Source organism: Plasmodium gallinaceum (genome assembly GCF_900005855.1).
Source record: "Plasmodium gallinaceum strain 8A genome assembly, contig: PGAL8A_v1_76, whole genome shotgun sequence".
Classification (NCBI taxonomy): Eukaryota; Apicomplexa; class Aconoidasida; order Haemosporida; family Plasmodiidae; genus Plasmodium; species Plasmodium gallinaceum.
Window position 1 is genome coordinate 1,940,795 of NW_021628238.1, and position 19,187 is coordinate 1,959,981.

A 19,187-nucleotide genomic window follows, 5' to 3' on the forward strand; every position below is an offset into this window, starting at 1 on the left:
ATATATTCAAATGTATTATTTATTACTTCATTTTAATATATTATTCATAAATACCAACACACTATTGTGCATTCTTTATTTTTCTTTATAACTGTAAAAAATTTTAATACTCTTCTATAATTTTGTTCATTTAATTATTTATGCACATTTTAATATTATAAAAAATTTGTTATAATGCTGCTTTATATATAAAAAATAAATATTATATAGCATATGAATTTGTATATGAATTAACAAAAGCGAAAGATAAAATAAAATATAAAAAAAAATTGATCAATGAAAAATAAAATAATTTAGCATGCAACATGAAATAATTCTTAATTGTACATTTTAAAAAAAAAAAATTTAAAATCCTTATTAGCATAACCATGGATTATAAAATACGTATTGATGTTATTCATTTAATTATTCATTTGTTTTTATTCGATGATGAATTGTAATATATGTTATTTTTGTTTTTTAAAATTGTATATTCTGTTTTTTTTAATTTTTTTTTTTTTTTTTTAGTTTATAAAAATCGAAAAATGCTTTTAAAAAATTAATTATTTTAATTTTTAAAATTAGTTTTTTATATTATAAAACTTATTTTTAAAATAAAAATAATTCTTGTATTTATATTAATTTTTTATTATCAATATTTTTAGAAATAACATTGCACTTTTTTTTTCTTTTTAATAATTTTTCATTAGAATTATATTTTAAAAGCTTAAATTATACTTCTTCCGCTTTTTTAGTTTCTTTTTTTTTTTTTTTTTTCGTAGAATAATTATTTATCATTTATTTAGACAGAAATATCTAAAAATAGTTCTTACTATATATATTGATATTTATCTATCTCATGTCAAATTATATATGCATGTATATCTTTTTCTTTTTTTTTTTTTTGTTGTAAAACTATATATTTAACATTTTTTTTTTTATTATTCTTTTAATCAAAACTAAATTATGACTTTTTGTGGTTACTACACATTTATTTTAATTCATTTAAAAAAAAAATTTGTTTTTTTATAAAATTTTGTTATATTTCTAATAAGAATTATTTATTTAAACTTTATATTTCATTTTTTTGTATATATTGTTACTAGTTTGTATTTTTTTTTTTTAAAATGATTTGTTGCTCAAAAAGTATAATACATTCAGTTGATACGAGAAAAAGAAATGATTTGGGTGCCATAGAGAAAAAAGAAAAAAGTGAAAAAAAAGATATTCGCTTAGATGATGGAAATGAATTAATTACCATATATGATAATAAAGTATCTCTTGTTAATATTGTAAAAAAAGCAAGTGAAAATGCTTTAAAATTACAAGAAGAGAAAAAAGATTTAATTAAAAAACCTTTTACATCAAAATCCAATATATTGAAATATTACGAAAATAAATTTTTAAAAAAGAAAAATAATGAAAATACAATTTATTTAAATAGAAAAAAAGAACATGAAAAAAAAAAGGAAACTGAGAAATTAAGTAAAAATGAAGATGAAGATAAAAATAAAGAAAATTTGACTAATGAGTTACAAGAAGTAAAGGATTTTTCAAAATTAAAAACAAAAAGTAAATATAATATATTGAATGAAGTAGAAAAGAAACTTAAACAGTTGATAAAAGACGAAAAAATTAATATTCACAATGATATCTTATTTCTAAATATATATGCTCTAACTCATAAAAAAATATATTCCATATTAGACAAAAAAAAAAAAAATAAGGTAAGAGTTAGAAATATAATCATACAGTCATAAATGCGCATATAAAATATATTTTTTTGAATGTATATATTTTGTTATTTAATTTATTTTATTTATTTATTTATTTTTATTTATTAGGGATATTATAGTTGTAATGAAATTTTAGAAATGATATTAAAAGGAAAATTGAATAAAAATAGTTTAATAAAAAGGAAATCAGATGTGCATTATTATCAATTAAAACAAAAAATTTCCGAAATATATTTTTTAAAGCAACTTGAATTGCAATATTACTTGAAAATTAAAAGAAATGAACATTCTTTAGAATCAAAAGAATTGAAAAAATACATTAATCAAGAAAATATAACTTTTTTAGAATTAAGTGAGACTCTATTAGCTGAAAAAGTAAAATCGTTAAAAAATTTTCTTATAGCACCTTATGATAAAAATATTGTAGAAATTATTTTAATTCCAAAACAAAAGAACTGTGATAATTTTTATGGATATCATAAAATAATTTCTAATTTATTTATAACAAAATATATTTCTGTTTTTTTTTATCATGTTATTGAAAAAAAAGTTGAGAATTATAATTTAAAGAAAAAAAATGGTCCTATATATATAAAAATGAAGTTAAAGACGGACTATCCTGAAGCTATTCAAACTATTTTTAGATATATATATTATAAAAATATAAATCTATATAATTTAGATTTTAAATTATTAGTAACTATGTACATGGAATGCATCAATTTAAAAATTATTAGCATCATAAATGACATTATCGATGCAATTAATGAAAAAGCTAACTTTGAAAATATAGTTAAAGTTTTACATTTTTCTTCAGTTTACAAAGAGACCAATATATTTAAAGATTTTACTCGTATAATTTCAGATTCAGGATTTTATTTATTCTCAGGTAAAAAATTATAATTTATTTGATTTAATTTTATTTTTATTTTTATCTTTATTAATATATATATATTTAATTAATTAAAATTTGTTAAAGATATTTCTTTTCTTTTTTAATTCATATCATTATACTTTATGTCTTTTATTTTATATCTTTTAGGAAAGTATCACTATTTATTAGACACAGAATTATATATCTATATTTTGAGTTTGGATAATATAATGATTAACGAAATAAGAATATTTATTGAATCTATAAAATATATAATTAAAAACAATTGTGATGCAAAACAGCAAAACTTAATTTTTCAAAATATTAGATTCAATGTATTAAATAATGAATATTTATATAGTATTCAACAATATATAAAAAATTGTTTTGAAGAAATTTTAGAAAATAAATGCAACTCATCTAATTTTATTTATGTAGGATATCATTCACAAAATGATAAAAGAATTATGGTAAATAGTAAGACAAATTCTGAAGATTCCTATGTTGATATTCAAGATAAAGATCAACTACATGATAAAAATGAGATAATTAATAATAATACTTCTAATTTACCAATTTCAGAAGAGATAAAAACTATAAATGAGTTGTATAAAAGTATAAATAAAGAATCTTTTGAACCTCCTAATTTTACTAAAGAGAAAAAAGAAATTTCTAATAAAAAGTTTATTGAATGTATGAATAATGTTTACAACATATTATTTGATAATATTTTTAAAAAAATTTTAAATAAGGAAATAAAGAAGCGATGTGATCCATGGAAAGAAAATAAAGAGTTTAATTGTGTAAATAACTTTACAAATCAAAAATATTCTTTTTATTTACAAAAAAAAAAAAATAAAATGGAAAAATATGCCTTCACATATGGAGATGAAAGATTAATAAGCGAATGTAAATTGTTTTTTCAGATTATTCAAACTAAAAATAGTAATGTTTCAATTGGAATAATTTTAAGAACAAATGAGTTAAATTTTTTGAATGAAAAGCATTCTAAAATACCAAGCTTTTTAATTCAATATCATGAACATTTAGTTATTTATTTTGACTTCTTTGTAAACGATTTTTATGTTTGTAATATAGATAATGATAATTTAACATTAATAAATAAAACAAAATTAAACATTTATTCAGATGAAAATAAAATAACAAACGAAGATACAATTAATTACGAAATATCAGTTATTAACGAAGCTTTGCATTTTCATATAATCATATTGCCTAAAAACATCAGTTTTACATCTTCTTTTGCATTTTTAAAACCTATCTTCGTAGGAGATATAATAAAAAAACCATTTATTCATATAAAACCTTTTTTTATTCTTAAAGACTCTTTAGATTCTATTGCTATACCAGCTATGAAAATTTAAAAAAAAATTAAGGAACACTTAATTAAAATTCATTCTTTTTTTTTTTTTTTTTTTTTTGTTTAAACTCACATATTTTTCAATTCATATATTTTCATTTTTTCCTTTTTTATAATAATTTCAGTTATTTCTCATTGTATTTTTTTGTTTTAATTATTATTATCATTCTTTAATATACGTATTTTTTATAGTATATTGAATATATTTCAATTTTTATTTTCTCACTTTTTTTAAAAATCCTAAATGCTTTTCAATTGTTCATTTTTTTTTTTTTTAATTTTTGGTTATTTTTAAATTTTTTTTTTTTTGTTTTTGTCATTTTTTTTTAAATACTTTTTTAGTTAATAATCCATTTTTTTTTTTTTTTTTGCAATTTTTTTTTTTCGTTTTTTTTATAGCATCATTTCATCTTGAAGCAATATTTTCTTCACATTAGTATAATGTTTTAATTCAATATGATAAAAAAAATTACATTTTTTTTTCTATATATTATTCTATTTTAATAGAGTGAATTTTTTTTTAAAACTTTAAAATTTATTACACTTTTTATTCCTTGTTAATGCAAATTACTTTTTTTGTTTTTTTGTATGTTACATTTAATAAATAACTTTTATAAATAATTTATATGAATACAAATATCATCTTTTTGTTTATTAATTTAAAAAATATTTTTCATAAAAAATATTCTTGTAAGATAAAATACATGATGTTTTAAATAATCTTATATTATTCAATTACTGTTTCATAAAAAAAAAAAAAAAAAAAAAACAATAAAATTGAATAAGTTTATAAAAGCATACGTAAATGAAAATGCAAAAAAAAGTAATATTTTTTAAAATGACAAGATAAAATCGTAATTAAGCACTAAAATTTTTTTATCATTATTTCATAGATTTATTCAGGTTTTTGCTTTTTTTTTTTTTTATAAAATGAATAAAAATATATGTATATATGGAGGCTCCTTTGATCCAATTACTAGAGCACATGAAATGGTTCTCAATGAAATTTCTAATTTAAATTGGATTGATGAAATATGGGTAGTTATAAGTAAATGTAGAAATGATAAAGAATTAACAGACTTTCAACACAGATACAAAATGTTCTCCTTAATTATAAATAATGCATCTCAAATATTAAAAAATAAAATATTTTTAAAGGATATTGAATATATAAATAGAACTACTCCAACTTACGATTTACTAAAAATGCAAAAAGAAAAATATCCTAATAATACTTTTTACTTTTGTCTTGGATCTGATTTGTTAAATGACATAATTCTTTGGGATAATGGTGAAAAGCTAATTTTAGAAAATTATTTTATAATTATAGAAAGGGGTAATTTTAAAATAGACAAAAACATATTAAAACAATTTCCTAAATATTATTTAATTGAATTCAAACAGCTATCTGAAGTTAATTTTATTTCATCAAGTAATATAAGAAAAATTTTAACCAAAAATGATAATTCAAATGAATTAAAAAAATTAATCAATCCTCTAATTCTTAATTATATAAAAAAATATAACCTATACCGATACAACATGTAATAATTTAACTTATTTGTCTTCATATATATATTATTGTATATAGTAATTTGAAAGGACTTTATTGTTTTTTATGAGCCAGAATATATGTATCTAATATTTTAAAAAAATAATTTTTAAAATAAAAACATCAAATAAAAATAAATAATAGAAAATTTATTCTTATAATTTCATGCTTTTATTTCTAAATAATTATACTACAAATTAAAATAGAATTACTTATATTTATGAAAAATAAATCATATAATTCATTTTTTTTTTTTTTTCTCTTTATTATTATCTTTACTAACAATACATATAAAAAAATAGATAAGTTTTTATAATTATAAAATTGTAAAAAAATTATTTTTTTTTTTTTGTTTATTTTATCAGTGATTTAACTACCCTCCATTTAGGAGTTAATTCTATATTTAATAACTACTTTAAGCATAATAATTTTTAATCATAAATCTAAATATATTTTTTTTTTTCTCCTTTTTTTCTTGATCATATATCCCGAAACTACATTAGAACAATAAACATCTATTATATCCTTAATTTTTTCTCTGCTAATTTGTCACTTAAATTTTTTTTAATATATCTTTTAAAATTTATTTTTTATTTTATTTTATTTTTTTTTTTTTTTTTGTTTTTTTTGACATTTGTGCTTGAATATATAGTGAAACATTTTTACAAATTTATTATTTGTTATTATTTTCTTTTATCTACTTTTATCTCGTTTCTTGTTATATTTTATTTTACATAATTTCGTCTTAAAATTTATATAAATTATGTTGTTTTCAAATAGAACTTATTTTTATTTTTTTTTTTTTAATTTATCTCTTAATTCTACAACTATAGGAGATAGTATAGCACCATTTTCATTTACTACATTAATTAATTCATAATAATCTATATCTTTTCGTAGTGGTTGAATAGGATTATTCATTTCTTCACAACATTTTAAAAAATATTCATCCGATTCTAAGGTATTATTTCTACCATCATGTTTATTTTTTTGTATTAGTGTTTGATTTGGTGCTAATGATACAATTGCTTTATACCTAACCCCATTTATGTCATAAAAAAATTTGCCATGTTGACTTTTTATGAACTCCTCTGTTTTTAAATCATCCTTAAAAGATAAATAAATGCGTGAATGAATTATATCAGAAGATGAATCCTTCCCTATCTTTCCATTAACAAAATAGTAATAATCTAATTCATCTTTCAGATTATTTGAAAATGAGTCAAAAAAATGGTTTTCACTTAAAGTTGGAGGTAAATGTCTTACTACAATTTTTTTTTTATTAACATCATTTTTCGCTTGAGTTAACAAAGATACTAATACATCGTTTTTCTTTTTTAATGATGTTTGATTGTTCAATTTTTCATCATTGCAATTAGTATATATTTTTGAATATTTTTCATAATAGTTACTACCAGAATTATAATTTCTTGAACTTTTTTTTCTTCTTTCATTTTCTTCATAATTTTTGTTATTATATTTTCTATAACTTTTTCCATAATATTTTAATTCTTCTTTTTTTTTTCTCTCACTAATATATTTTTTACTATCTTCACAAACTATATCTTCTTTTTTCTTTTCATTAGTGTCTTTTTTATTATCGTCATTTATTTTCCCCTTTTGTAATATTTTATATGGTCTTTTAGATGAATACATGTTTTCTTCTTTTTAAATTAAACATAAATATATTAATTTTAAATAGGATAGATACAACTAAATGTTCCTATAAACTCTCTTTTATAAAATTAACACCAAAAAAAATTAATAAATGATAGAGTTTTTATGTAAGTCAAAGTTTTTTATTCATTCCTATGCTAGCATATATTTTTCTTTTTTAAATCATAATTTATTTCATAACTAATAAAAATATATACTCATAATTAACTAGTTTTAATTATTTATAAAAATATAATTGTTTTTATTTTCATTTTAGCATATTTTTTAATAAAAAAAAAAAAAAAAAAAAAAGTGTGAATTGCATTAATATATATTTTTTTTTTTTTTAATATTATTTATTAAAATAAAATAAAAAAAAATTTTAACATTTATATTTTTAATAAATACATTAAAAATACACTAAAAAAAAAATGTATTCAACTTTAAATATTACAAATATTTGAAATATAAAATAAAAAAATAAATGATTTAAAATAATTTTTTGAAAACATATTGAGTTTTAAAAACAAGAAAAATTTTATAAGTACATGTATATATATATTTAAATATATGTACTAATTTTTGTATTATAAAATATGTTTATAAATTGATCAACGTTTCTGATATAACTTCAAATTAGCAAAATTATATTTCATTTAAATATATTATGTTATTTATTTTTATTAAAAGTTAACATAATATATATTTATAAATTATATTTTTTATTCATTTTAAAAATTAAACATTTTGTGATAGAATGAACCTGTTTTATCTTTTAAAAAGTTAATTCTTGCTTTGAAAAATGCAATATTTTAAAAATATATTTCCTTATATGTTTTTCTTTTTTCTTAAAGCGGCTAATAAAAAGCACACTTTTTTAAATAAATATTATTTTGAAATAAGAAGTGGATAAAATACACTTTTTTTTTTTTTTTTTTTTAATAACTTTAGTAAGGTTTAATGAAACTTAATATGCTTCTATTATTCATCATATTTATGATAAGTAAATATAGTAAGGTTTCTTAAAAAATAGCAGAAAATACATATTAAAAAATGCAATCATCTCATTAAAAATAGTGTGAAAATTCATTATATATAGGAAAAAATTAATATTTAATTATATAGGGATAAAATTTTTTCTATAATATAATTATTTACGTTTATAATTTTTGTACAATCATTTTTATAATTATGTGTTTTAAAAAATTTTACTTTGATTCAAATTAAATGAATTAAAATATTTCTTTTTTTTCATTTAATTCTATACATTTTTGTAATGTTATTATATTAAGAGAATAACAACGAACAATTTATTAACCATTTGTTTTATTTACAAATAAGAATTTTAAAGAATAATGAACTAGCACGCATATATATGGCACAAAACACTTTCTATAATTAATATTTTTATAAATAGTAGAAAAAATTTCGTTACTGATTTTGTGTATTAAAAAATCAAACTTTGTATATATTGTATATTATTATATAGCACATTTTATTTGTTTTAATTTAATTTTTTTATTAAAAAAAAAGATAAACAGAAATTTCTTGCTTCATATATATGTGAATTATACTCAAATCATTTATATATATTTTTTTTTTTTTCACATAATCATTATATGCAATATGTAATAAATTTACAAAAATAAAATTTAAATGTAGATGTAATCATTTTTTTATAAAACAAAAATAATATAAAATTTTTATAACATTCTAAATATTTACAGTAAAAAAAAATATTAAATATATAAATATAAATTGCTAAATATATATATTATACATTTAAAATGTTTAAATTTTTATAAATAATATTTTAATATATCCTTCTACGTGACTATTTTTAAACTATATAATATTTATGGTTTATAATGTTTGCATCACTGTATAAAAATATATGTATTCGTAGTTAATAATATAAAAGTAAATTAAATGTTTTAAATTTATAAAATTAATTTATTGATTTTTTTGTTATTTTTTACTTTGTTTTAATAACTTACATAAAGAAAAAATAAATATAGATTTTTAAATAAATAGATTTATTAAAAATTACGTTGAATTAAATTTACAAAAATGGAAATTTTTTAAGAGTTAAAGAAAGTTTTATACAAATATAAATGTAATAAAGAGAATTGATATTCTTTGTTATTATTATATCTAAAATGCAGTAGATATGAATATTTATTTTATTTCTGAACGCTTTAATTGGTTAATACATAAAAATTAAATATAATTTATAATTAACTAAACATATTTAGAATACAAATGTGAGATCTACAAAAAAATTAGCACATTTCTTATAAAAAAAAAAAAAAGAAAAAAGAAAAAGAAACTTGTAAACGTCTTTTTAATGAAATTAAAAACATTTTTTTTTACTTTTATTCTTTTGTATTTTTATTGACTTTATATATATTTTTTCTTTTCATTTGCGTATTTTATATATTAATTTATTATTGAACTTAAAAAGGAGAACATATAATACAATAATGATTAATAAAATTTACAATTGCTCGCGTAAGTTTTATGAATGCAATGAAAAATTAAAATATTTGCTGAATAAAAATGGATCTGTAAACATATATAAGGATATTTTTCAGAAGAACATATATATAATTTACAAAAACACAAAACACAACAATTTTAATAAATATCCAATATTCCCAAATAGAGAAGATAAAAGGTTCAATGGTAAAAAAAACTTAAAAACAAAAACCATTTTATTTGCCCATTTATTTGGATTGTTTCTTCATTCAAATAAAGATGAAAACTTTGAAAATAAGAACATAGATTTTAAAAAAAACAAACCATCATCCGACATACAGACAAATATAAATGAAGATATTAAAAAGAAAAACGAAGTTAGTAAAATAAATAAAAATAGCAAAATGTCCACTGACTTGTATGAAACATACAATTTACATAAAACAAATAAATTACCTACAATAAAGAATAATAATGAATCAGAAGATGATAAATACGAATATTATCAAGAATTAAGTGAATATAGTAATATGCAAATATTTTCAAGTAATAGTCATCATGAATTAGCAAATGAAATATGTTCCAATTTAGGAATAAGTTTAGGTAGAGCCTATGTTGGAAAATATAGTGATGGAGAGATAGCTCTTCAAATAATGGATGAAGTTAGAGGAAGAGATATATACATAATTCATTCTACTCCATCAGGTGGTAAAGATGTTCATTCTCGTTTAATGGAGTTGTTTTTATTTATATCAACACTAAGAAGATCTTCTGCTAAAAAAGTTACAGCAGTTATACCTTATTTGAATTATTCAAGACAAGCTAAACATTTAGATGACTTTAATTATGTTCATTCATTAGGAGCACCGGAAGTAGCCATTTTGCTACAAACATGTGGAGTTGATGCAATTATATCTGTTGATTTACACAATCCTAGAATAGAAGGTTTTTCTACAGAAAAAGATTTTCAACCTCCTCTTATGAACATTAATCCTCAGTCTCTGGCTGTACAATATTTTAAAAAAAAAAATCTTCAAAACCCAGTTATTGTTTCAATTGATAATGAGGGAGGAGAAAGAACCAAGGAATTTTGGATGAGAATGAAAAAGCATTCAATTAATGCAGGATTTACAACAGTTGTTTCTAGTACAGTTACTGAAATGAATAGTAGAGAAGGTTATCCAAGTAATGAAACAAATGATAACGATTTTTCTAATAAGGATTATAAAAACATAAATTATCAGGAAAAAAAGCAAGAAAATAATGATACAAAAAATTATATAAATGAAGATGAAATAAATAACTTCAACAAAGAAAAAAAGAATAATATGTTTTTAAACGATTCAGGAAACTTAGAAGGTACGAATAAAAAAAATAGGAATTCTTATGAAAAAGAGAAATTCACTATAGTTGGTGATATTAAAGGATGTGACTGTATTTTAATAGATGATATTATTGATACTGGTGAAAAATCTCAAAAAGTCGCCACTCTTCTAAAAAATGCAGGAGCTAGAAAAATATATTTATATGCTACGCATGCTATATTATCTGATGGTTGTATTGAAAAAATTAATGATTCATGTATTGATGAAGTTGTTACTACAAATACTATACATATTCCAAGCAATATATGCTGTGAAAAACTGCATATTCTGTCAGTTGCAAAATTAGTAGCTGAGGGAATTAAAAGAGCTCATAGTGAACAATCACAGAATGCGTTAGAAGATTTCTCCGATGGACAAGTAGAAATGAAAGAAAAATAATTGTTTTTTTCTTTATATCAAGGAGTTCAACCATTTTAGTAAGAATAGGATATGTCTGAAAAGTAAACTTTGTATATATAAAAAGTTTCTCGTTTAATTATAATGTAATGATGCATATACGTTATGTATATATATGAATTATGAAATTATTATATTAATAATAAAAAGAATAAATTAAAAAATATATCCACAAACCAATTTATTTATTTTACATATACATTTTTCCTATGTATTTGTATTTATATATAATGTATATATTTATTTTTTTTTTTACATTTTTCTTAACATTTAAAAAAAAAAGAGTTTCTAATTATCTCAATGATTAAAATAGTATTTCAGTTTTTAATTTCAAGACAGTCCCTAATTTTTTTTAATTATAAAAATAAATAAAAATATTATTTAAAATGCTTAGTCATGAATTCTATTTTTTTTTTTTTTCAAATCTTGTATTTACAAAAAAATTAGTAAATTAGTTTAAAAGTAAAATTAAGATGTTTCTATTTTTCATATTGTTATTTTTCCTAACATAAATCTATATATATTTTTTTTTTTGTCTTATTTTTTTTTTCAGAAATAACTTTAAATAATTGCATAAGCCTCTATTTATTTTGAAAAGTTAATTTATAATATATTTCTATTGTCACAAGATGTATTTTTATTGAAATTACTTCTTTCTAATGCTAACATTTATATTGAAAAACAATTAAATATCCATTAAAATAAGTGTATAATATGTACATTTATTTTTATATTTCCATAGTAAAAATTCATTAAAAGTTATAAAACGATAATAATTAACTTTTTTATTTTTTTTTCTTAATCTCAAGGAAATTATTCCTTAAATCTCATTTATTGAAAATAAAATTTTCTTTCAAATTAACACGCGGAAGTAACATATATGAATTCTTAATTATTATGAATACCTCTTTTATTCTCATATCTTATATTTTTATTTTAAAAAAATAAACCTTACAATTATTTTTTATACTTTTATTTATATGGAAAGATAATAATTTTTTACCATTTGTCTATTTCTAATAATTTAAACATTAATATTTTTTATTTTTTTCCAAATGAATTTTGATGATTTTGTTCATATTATATATGGAAAAAATGTATTTCATGATGATGAAAATATTGAATACATTAGAGATTTCATTTTCCCCTTTTTAATACCAGTAATTACTTAATGACAAAAAATGTATAATAATGAATACATAATGTCTAAATTTATTATCTATTCTGTTTTTATTGTAAATAATTTAAATCTAGTTCTTTTTAATTTTATAGGCATTGGAAAAAGTAAATTTAATTAAAAATATTCTAATAAGCAAAATGAATGAAAGTGTTAAAGTATATATATACATTTTTTTTTCTATATATAATATATATAGTTAGTTAGATCAGTAAACCAGGAAAAAGAGAAACATAAATATTTTAAAATAGTTTATGATTGTGGTGACAAAAAGAAGATAAATAATCTATGCTGTGAAAAGTAATATATATATTTATATCTTTTAATCAAGGTATCTGATAGCTTAATATTTGTTTTTTTAACGTTTCTTTTTGTGAATTTATAGGAATGATACTAATATTGGTAAAACAAACAATTTATTTGTATTTATTTATTTTCCACTTACACATGTGTACACACAGCCTTTTTTTGTAAAACTTTAAGATTAATAAAATCTTTTTTTTTTTGAAATTTCCTATTTTGACTTTGCAAAATGTTTAGACATTTAAGGAAATTTCAATTTCATTTCAATATATCTATATGTTACATAAATTTAATACCAAGTGGAAATTCATATTAATTCATAAAAAAATTATATTTTTAATAAATTTAAAAGATACTACACAAATAAAAAATATTTCAATTATTTTTATCACTTAAAATCGTATTAACAAAACAAAAAATAATAAATTTTTATTTAAAAAATTGAATAGATCATGTAAATATATTCGATACTGATAAATTAGAAGAAAAACCTACAGTATTATTTGAAATTCAGCAAGAAGTAATGATTTTTTTTATATTTTTGATATATTTCTTTTTTTTTTAACCTTTGAAATTAATATTAAATGAATATATAATTGTATTTTCATACTTTATAATATATATATATTATTTATATATTTTATGTGACATTTTATTACTTAGATCCTGACAAAATATGTAAAAACAAATCCCATTTTATTACTAAGTCAATATCTTGAAGAGGAATGTAGAAAAAACAAATGATAACAGCAGCATTAGTGAGTTCTTTTTAAAGAAAATAATGTTTTTTACATTTTCTAATTTATATGTTTTAACCATTAGTCTAATTTTTTAATAATCATTTTTATAACACTTTTTATAAGATATATATTTGTCCTTAATATTTTTTTATACCATTATTTTTGTAGAAATACAAATAATTTTATTCATAAATATTTTAATTAAAGAAAAAGTCTTTTGTATTTTTAATTATTAATTTTTCATATATATTTGACATTACTATTTCCTTTTAGAGTTTATTTAATTTTACTTAGATAACCCACAAATTTAACAAGTTTTTTTTAATATATTTTTGTTAAATTTCAGTATTAATTTTTTTTAGTGTAACATTTAGATATATATTTATACATATATTTTAGTAGGCAATATATTTGTGTATATTTAATTAATTATATTTTAATGAAAAACAATTAAGTATTTCACACATTGTACATTTTATATACATTACATAAAACACTCTTTTATAGTTTTTATTTGTAGATTATACTTATTTAATTTTCATAATTATTCATATTTTACATGGTATATCTATTATCTATAAAGTTTAATCTTTTTTTCTAAATATATCACAAGAATATAACTTATAAAATTTGTTTTATCATATGTATTTATTTAATAATTAATAGTCTATGATGTGCAACGATTTTATTATATTACAAGAAAATGTACCATATAAAATATGTAAATTCGTTAAACAAATTAAACGAAATATATTCACTCAATTATATATGAAAATATCTTTAGAGATATTATAAACTTATAAAAATTCTATTAAGGAATATTAATAAAAAAATTCAAAAAATTAAAACACAATCATTATATTCTTTTTTAAGTATAATATCGTAAATAATACAAAAAAATAAATATTTCTTGAGTTATAAAAAAAATTACATTTTAAAATAACTAGGAAAGACAAATATTTTAAGTTATAAAAATTTTTAGAAATTATTTAAATCAATACAAATATATAAATGTTATCAGCTAATTTATTCTTTTATTTAGATACAAAAAGGTTTATTTTTATAAAAATACGAAAAAGAAAAATAATCCATTTCCATTACATAAAAAAATTTTTTATGAAAATATAATAAAATTAACTACAAAAATTAGTTTAAATAAATTCTATGCATATTTACAATTAAAATATAAAAGTTTTGCAGATTAAACTATAGTTATGGCAAATAATTAATACTATATTATGAATATAAAAACTTAAGATACTCTGAAAAAAAAAATATAATAAGTGTGAAATTATAAACTCATAAAAGTGGTTCACTTTATATATATAAGTTATTTTCATTTTATATTTTTTTATAAATGATTTTTTTGAAGAATTTGAGAGATTTTAATATAGCTATTGATGATTTACAAATTTTATTTGTCATTCAAAGGATTAAATGTAACCATCAAATAGCGTATAAATAATCAAAAAGATTATTTTTAAGTAAATTCATTTGAAATTACATTTTTTTTTTTTTTGCAAATAAAAAGCACTTCAAATATTTCTAAAAAAAAAATCATTTTTTTGTAATAATTGTTGTGGAATTGGCCAGAAACAAAATTATATTTTTTTCATTCTTCTAAAATTCTTAAATTTAAGAAGTAGGCATACAAATTAGTAGTGTTATTTAAAGATATTAATATAATAAATATTTCTATTTTTAGGATATTATACTGATTTTGGAAAATTTTATATCAAAATTTATTCGTAAATGTTTATACTTTGTATTATATACAACAGAATATGATAGAAAATATATTCTATAATGTATTTTTTTTTTTATTAAAGTTATTATGTGCTAAAAATATGTTTATTTTCATTCAAAAAGTTTATAAAAAACATTATTTTTTTTTCTTGATTTTATTTTCTTTGATTTCTTAAATTTCATATGTTTATTGTCTAATCTTCTTACCATGTTTCCCTCCTCTATTGTAAAGCAAAATTATTTAGTTCAAAAGAAACTATACAACATAGATATTCAATATTTTTCATTTTTCTTTGAATAATTGAAGTTATAATTTTTCTCATAAATTTTTACATAGCTAGTATTATTCTATAATTTGTGTTTTATTCATTCTATAACAAAAAAAAAAAAAAAAAAAAAAAAAAATTTTATATAGTTTCTAAAAAAAGGAAAAACTATTCTTTGAAGTTTCTTTTCATATAAATAGCTCCAATAAAATTCAAAGTAATCAATATTTTTTCATGTTATATTTGTAAAATATGAAAGATTTTATTCAAAAAAAAAAGAAAGTTCTTTAAGAATCATAAAGTTAACGAAATGTCTTATCTTGTACATATTTCGATTTGTATTGTTTCATCTGATTATAAAAACCTAAAATGTTTAATATATAAATATTCTTATAAGCAATAAAAAAAGAGGATAATAATGCTCTATATTCTTAATAATAACAAAAGATGATAAAAACTATCTTAATATAAAAAGTTTGAAAAAAAACTTCTATTTTTCATGATAAGATTCTCTCTATGATTTTTGTTAAAATTATCTTTATATTAAAAATAAAACTAGTATGTATTAAATTACAACCAATTTATTAAAAAAGATATATATAATGATTTATATTTTCTCTTATTTTTTTCATTAAAAAGTGAGATAGTTTATATGAAATGTTCAATTTTTTGTTACAATTCTAAAATTATATAAAGGTTAAGAATCAGTTAAATAATAAATTATTTATTTTCCATAGTATTAACAAAAAATTTATAAAATTTCATATTCTCTTTAATTGTGAAATATACTTATATTTCACATATAATTCTAATATAAGTATTTAAATAGACTGACATGTTTGGGAATATACAAAAGCAAAAAATGTCACATTAAAACATTTACTCTATTAAAAAACAAGTTGATTATCCATTTATTCATAAACATTAAATAATGCAAAGACAGAATAATCACCACTTAAAAATATAATAGCAAAAAAGAAAAAAAATATAAAATATTAAGAAAAACAAAAAAAAGAATAAATAATGATAACATATGCATTATGTATTTTTATTATTAAAATCTGAAGATAAGCCATTAATTTTTTAGAAGAACATAGAAAGAAACAATAAAAAATAAAGATTAATTCAAGAGTGTTTTTGTAAAAAAAATTGGTATGTAAAAACGAATAGTTTGTATTTTTTAAAATATTTTATAAAAGAAATTAAAAATGAATAAACATATAGTGAATTAATACATATCAACATATAATAATTTTATAATAAAAATTTAATATTATATTTAAAAAGTTAAACTACACAAAAAAATATGTTGTAACAAAAAAAAGTGAAATAACATTTAAATTATACATAAAATATTATTGTACAACTCAAAAAAAAAAAAAAAAAATTGATTTATAAAAAACTAAATTTAAACAGTTCTTAAATAAAATTAATGAAGAAAAAAAATAGATATATATTAAAATTTCTTGATTTAATACCTCATATAAACTATAAAATATAACAACTAAACAGTTTAAATAATATTAATAAATATAAATAAAATAACTATATAAAAAAGGAAATTTTTTCATTAAAATGTATTTTATGAAATGAAATAGCATGTAAATAATAAAATTTATTAAACTAAAATATTATTATTTAAATAATAAAAATTTTTACTAAAATAAAACATTCAAAATATATTATGTTAAATATATACACATCATATATATTTATTTTATTAAATAAATAAGATGTAAAATATAAAAAAATAAAAAATAAATAAAAAATATATGAAAAATGTGTGTAAATTAATTATAATTAGCTAAATAAATAATAAATATTTTAAGTTAATATAAATTAATTTAATTAATAAGAATCATAATAATAAACAAAAAGTTATTTAATTAATATTAAAATTTAATAAAAATAAATTAATATATTAACTGAATATTTATTTATTTTTATTTATTTTTTTTTTTTAATATATTAATTAATAAATATATATATATAATATAATATTCTTCGAATATTAACAAAAAAAAAAATATAACAAATAAATAATAAAATTAAAATAATTTAAAAATTTAATAATCAAATTAAAAGGAAATTAAACACATTAATAAAATGTATATAAGAATAAATTAATTCATTGAAATTAATAAAATATACATAATATAAATTAATAAAAAAAATAAATAAATATTAATAAATAAACTAAACTAATTAAAAATTAATAATATATAAATAATTTTAATAAATAAAAATAAAATAAATACAATATAAATAAATAAATCAGTATAATATTAATAAAAAATAATACAATATTAATATAAACAAATTAATTTTAAAATTAATAAAAATGTATATGATAAAAAATATTAATAAATAAACCGATTAAATATTAAAGAAAATAAATATATTATAAATAAATTAAATAAAATTAATAAAAGCTATAAAATATAAATAAATTAATTAATTAAGATTAATAAAAAAAAATATATATATTATTTAATAAATAAATTAATTAAAATTAATAAAAAAATATATATTATTAATAAATAAATAAATAAATTAATTAATTAAAATTAATAAAAATAATATATATTATAAATAAATAAATTAATTATTAATTAATTAATTAATAATAAAATAAACATATTATAAATAAATTAATTAAAATTAATAAAAAAATATATATTATAAATAAATAAATTAATTAATTAAATAAATAATAATAAAATAAACATATTATAAATAAATTAATTAATATTAATAAAAATATATATATTATTAATAAATAAATAAGTAAATTAATTAATTAATAAAAATATATATATTATTAATAAATAAATAAATAAATTAATTAATTAATAATAAAATAAACATATTATAAATAAATTAATTAAAATTAATAAAAAAATATATTTTATTAATAAATAAAAAAATTAAATAATAACAAAATAAACATATTGTAGATAAATTAATTAAAATTAATAATATATATATATATTATTAATAAATAAATAAATTAAATAATAATAAAATAAACATATTCTAAATAAATTAATTAATATTAATAAAATATATATATTATTAATAAATAAATAAATAAATTAATTAATTAATTAATTAATTAATTAATAATATATATATATATATATTAATAATTAAATTAATTTAATATTAATAAAATAAAAACATTATAATTAAACTAATTAACTAAATAATAAGAATTAATATAAATAAATTAATTAAAATTAATAAAACTTATATAATATTGATAAATAAACTAAATAATTATTAATATATTAATATAATATTAATAAATTAATTAACATTAATAAAATAAATATATTATAAATAAAATAATTAAATAAGTATTAATTAATATATAATAATAGAAATAAATATTAATAAAATTAATATAATTTTAATAAATAAAATAATTAAAATTAATGATAATTAATAAAAATATACATAATATTAATAAATTAATTATTTAAATTAATAAAATATATATAATAATAAAAATAAAT

General features: G+C 16.4%; 5 protein-coding genes across 5 annotated transcripts, besides 1 other annotated feature; 4 read left to right on the forward strand and 1 right to left on the reverse strand.

Moving 5' to 3' along the window:
- Positions 1 to 1,106: 1,106 nt before the first annotated feature.
- Positions 1,107 to 3,974, forward strand: PGAL8A_00239700 (conserved Plasmodium protein, unknown function; the record flags this gene model as incomplete). Its single annotated transcript, XM_028671130.1, has 3 exons — positions 1,107 to 1,706; positions 1,824 to 2,604; positions 2,758 to 3,974. The coding sequence occupies 3 exons, from the start codon at positions 1,107 to 1,109 to the stop codon at positions 3,972 to 3,974; spliced, it is 2,598 nt and encodes an 865-aa protein (XP_028527813.1).
- A 926-nt stretch (positions 3,975 to 4,900) lies between these two features.
- On the forward strand, positions 4,901 to 5,518 carry NMNAT (nicotinate mononucleotide adenylyltransferase; the record flags this gene model as incomplete). Its single annotated transcript, XM_028671131.1, has 1 exon — positions 4,901 to 5,518. One exon carries the CDS (start codon positions 4,901 to 4,903, stop codon positions 5,516 to 5,518), a length of 618 nt encoding a protein of 205 aa, XP_028527814.1.
- A 793-nt stretch (positions 5,519 to 6,311) lies between these two features.
- On the reverse strand, positions 6,312 to 7,178 carry UPF3B (regulator of nonsense transcripts 3B, putative; the record flags this gene model as incomplete). Its single annotated transcript, XM_028671132.1, has 1 exon — positions 6,312 to 7,178. One exon carries the CDS (start codon positions 7,176 to 7,178, stop codon positions 6,312 to 6,314), a length of 867 nt encoding a protein of 288 aa, XP_028527815.1.
- A 2,483-nt stretch (positions 7,179 to 9,661) lies between these two features.
- Positions 9,662 to 11,419, forward strand: PGAL8A_00240000 (ribose-phosphate pyrophosphokinase, putative; the record flags this gene model as incomplete). Its single annotated transcript, XM_028671134.1, has 1 exon — positions 9,662 to 11,419. One exon carries the CDS (start codon positions 9,662 to 9,664, stop codon positions 11,417 to 11,419), a length of 1,758 nt encoding a protein of 585 aa, XP_028527816.1.
- Positions 11,420 to 12,492: 1,073 nt separating this feature from the next.
- Positions 12,493 to 13,661, forward strand: PGAL8A_00240100 (conserved Plasmodium protein, unknown function; the record flags this gene model as incomplete). Its single annotated transcript, XM_028671135.1, has 5 exons — positions 12,493 to 12,597; positions 12,814 to 12,914; positions 13,000 to 13,016; positions 13,367 to 13,437; positions 13,581 to 13,661. The coding sequence occupies 5 exons, from the start codon at positions 12,493 to 12,495 to the stop codon at positions 13,659 to 13,661; spliced, it is 375 nt and encodes a 124-aa protein (XP_028527817.1).
- A 4,505-nt stretch (positions 13,662 to 18,166) lies between these two features.
- Positions 18,167 to 19,141: a sequence feature.
- Positions 19,142 to 19,187: the final 46 nt, after the last annotated feature.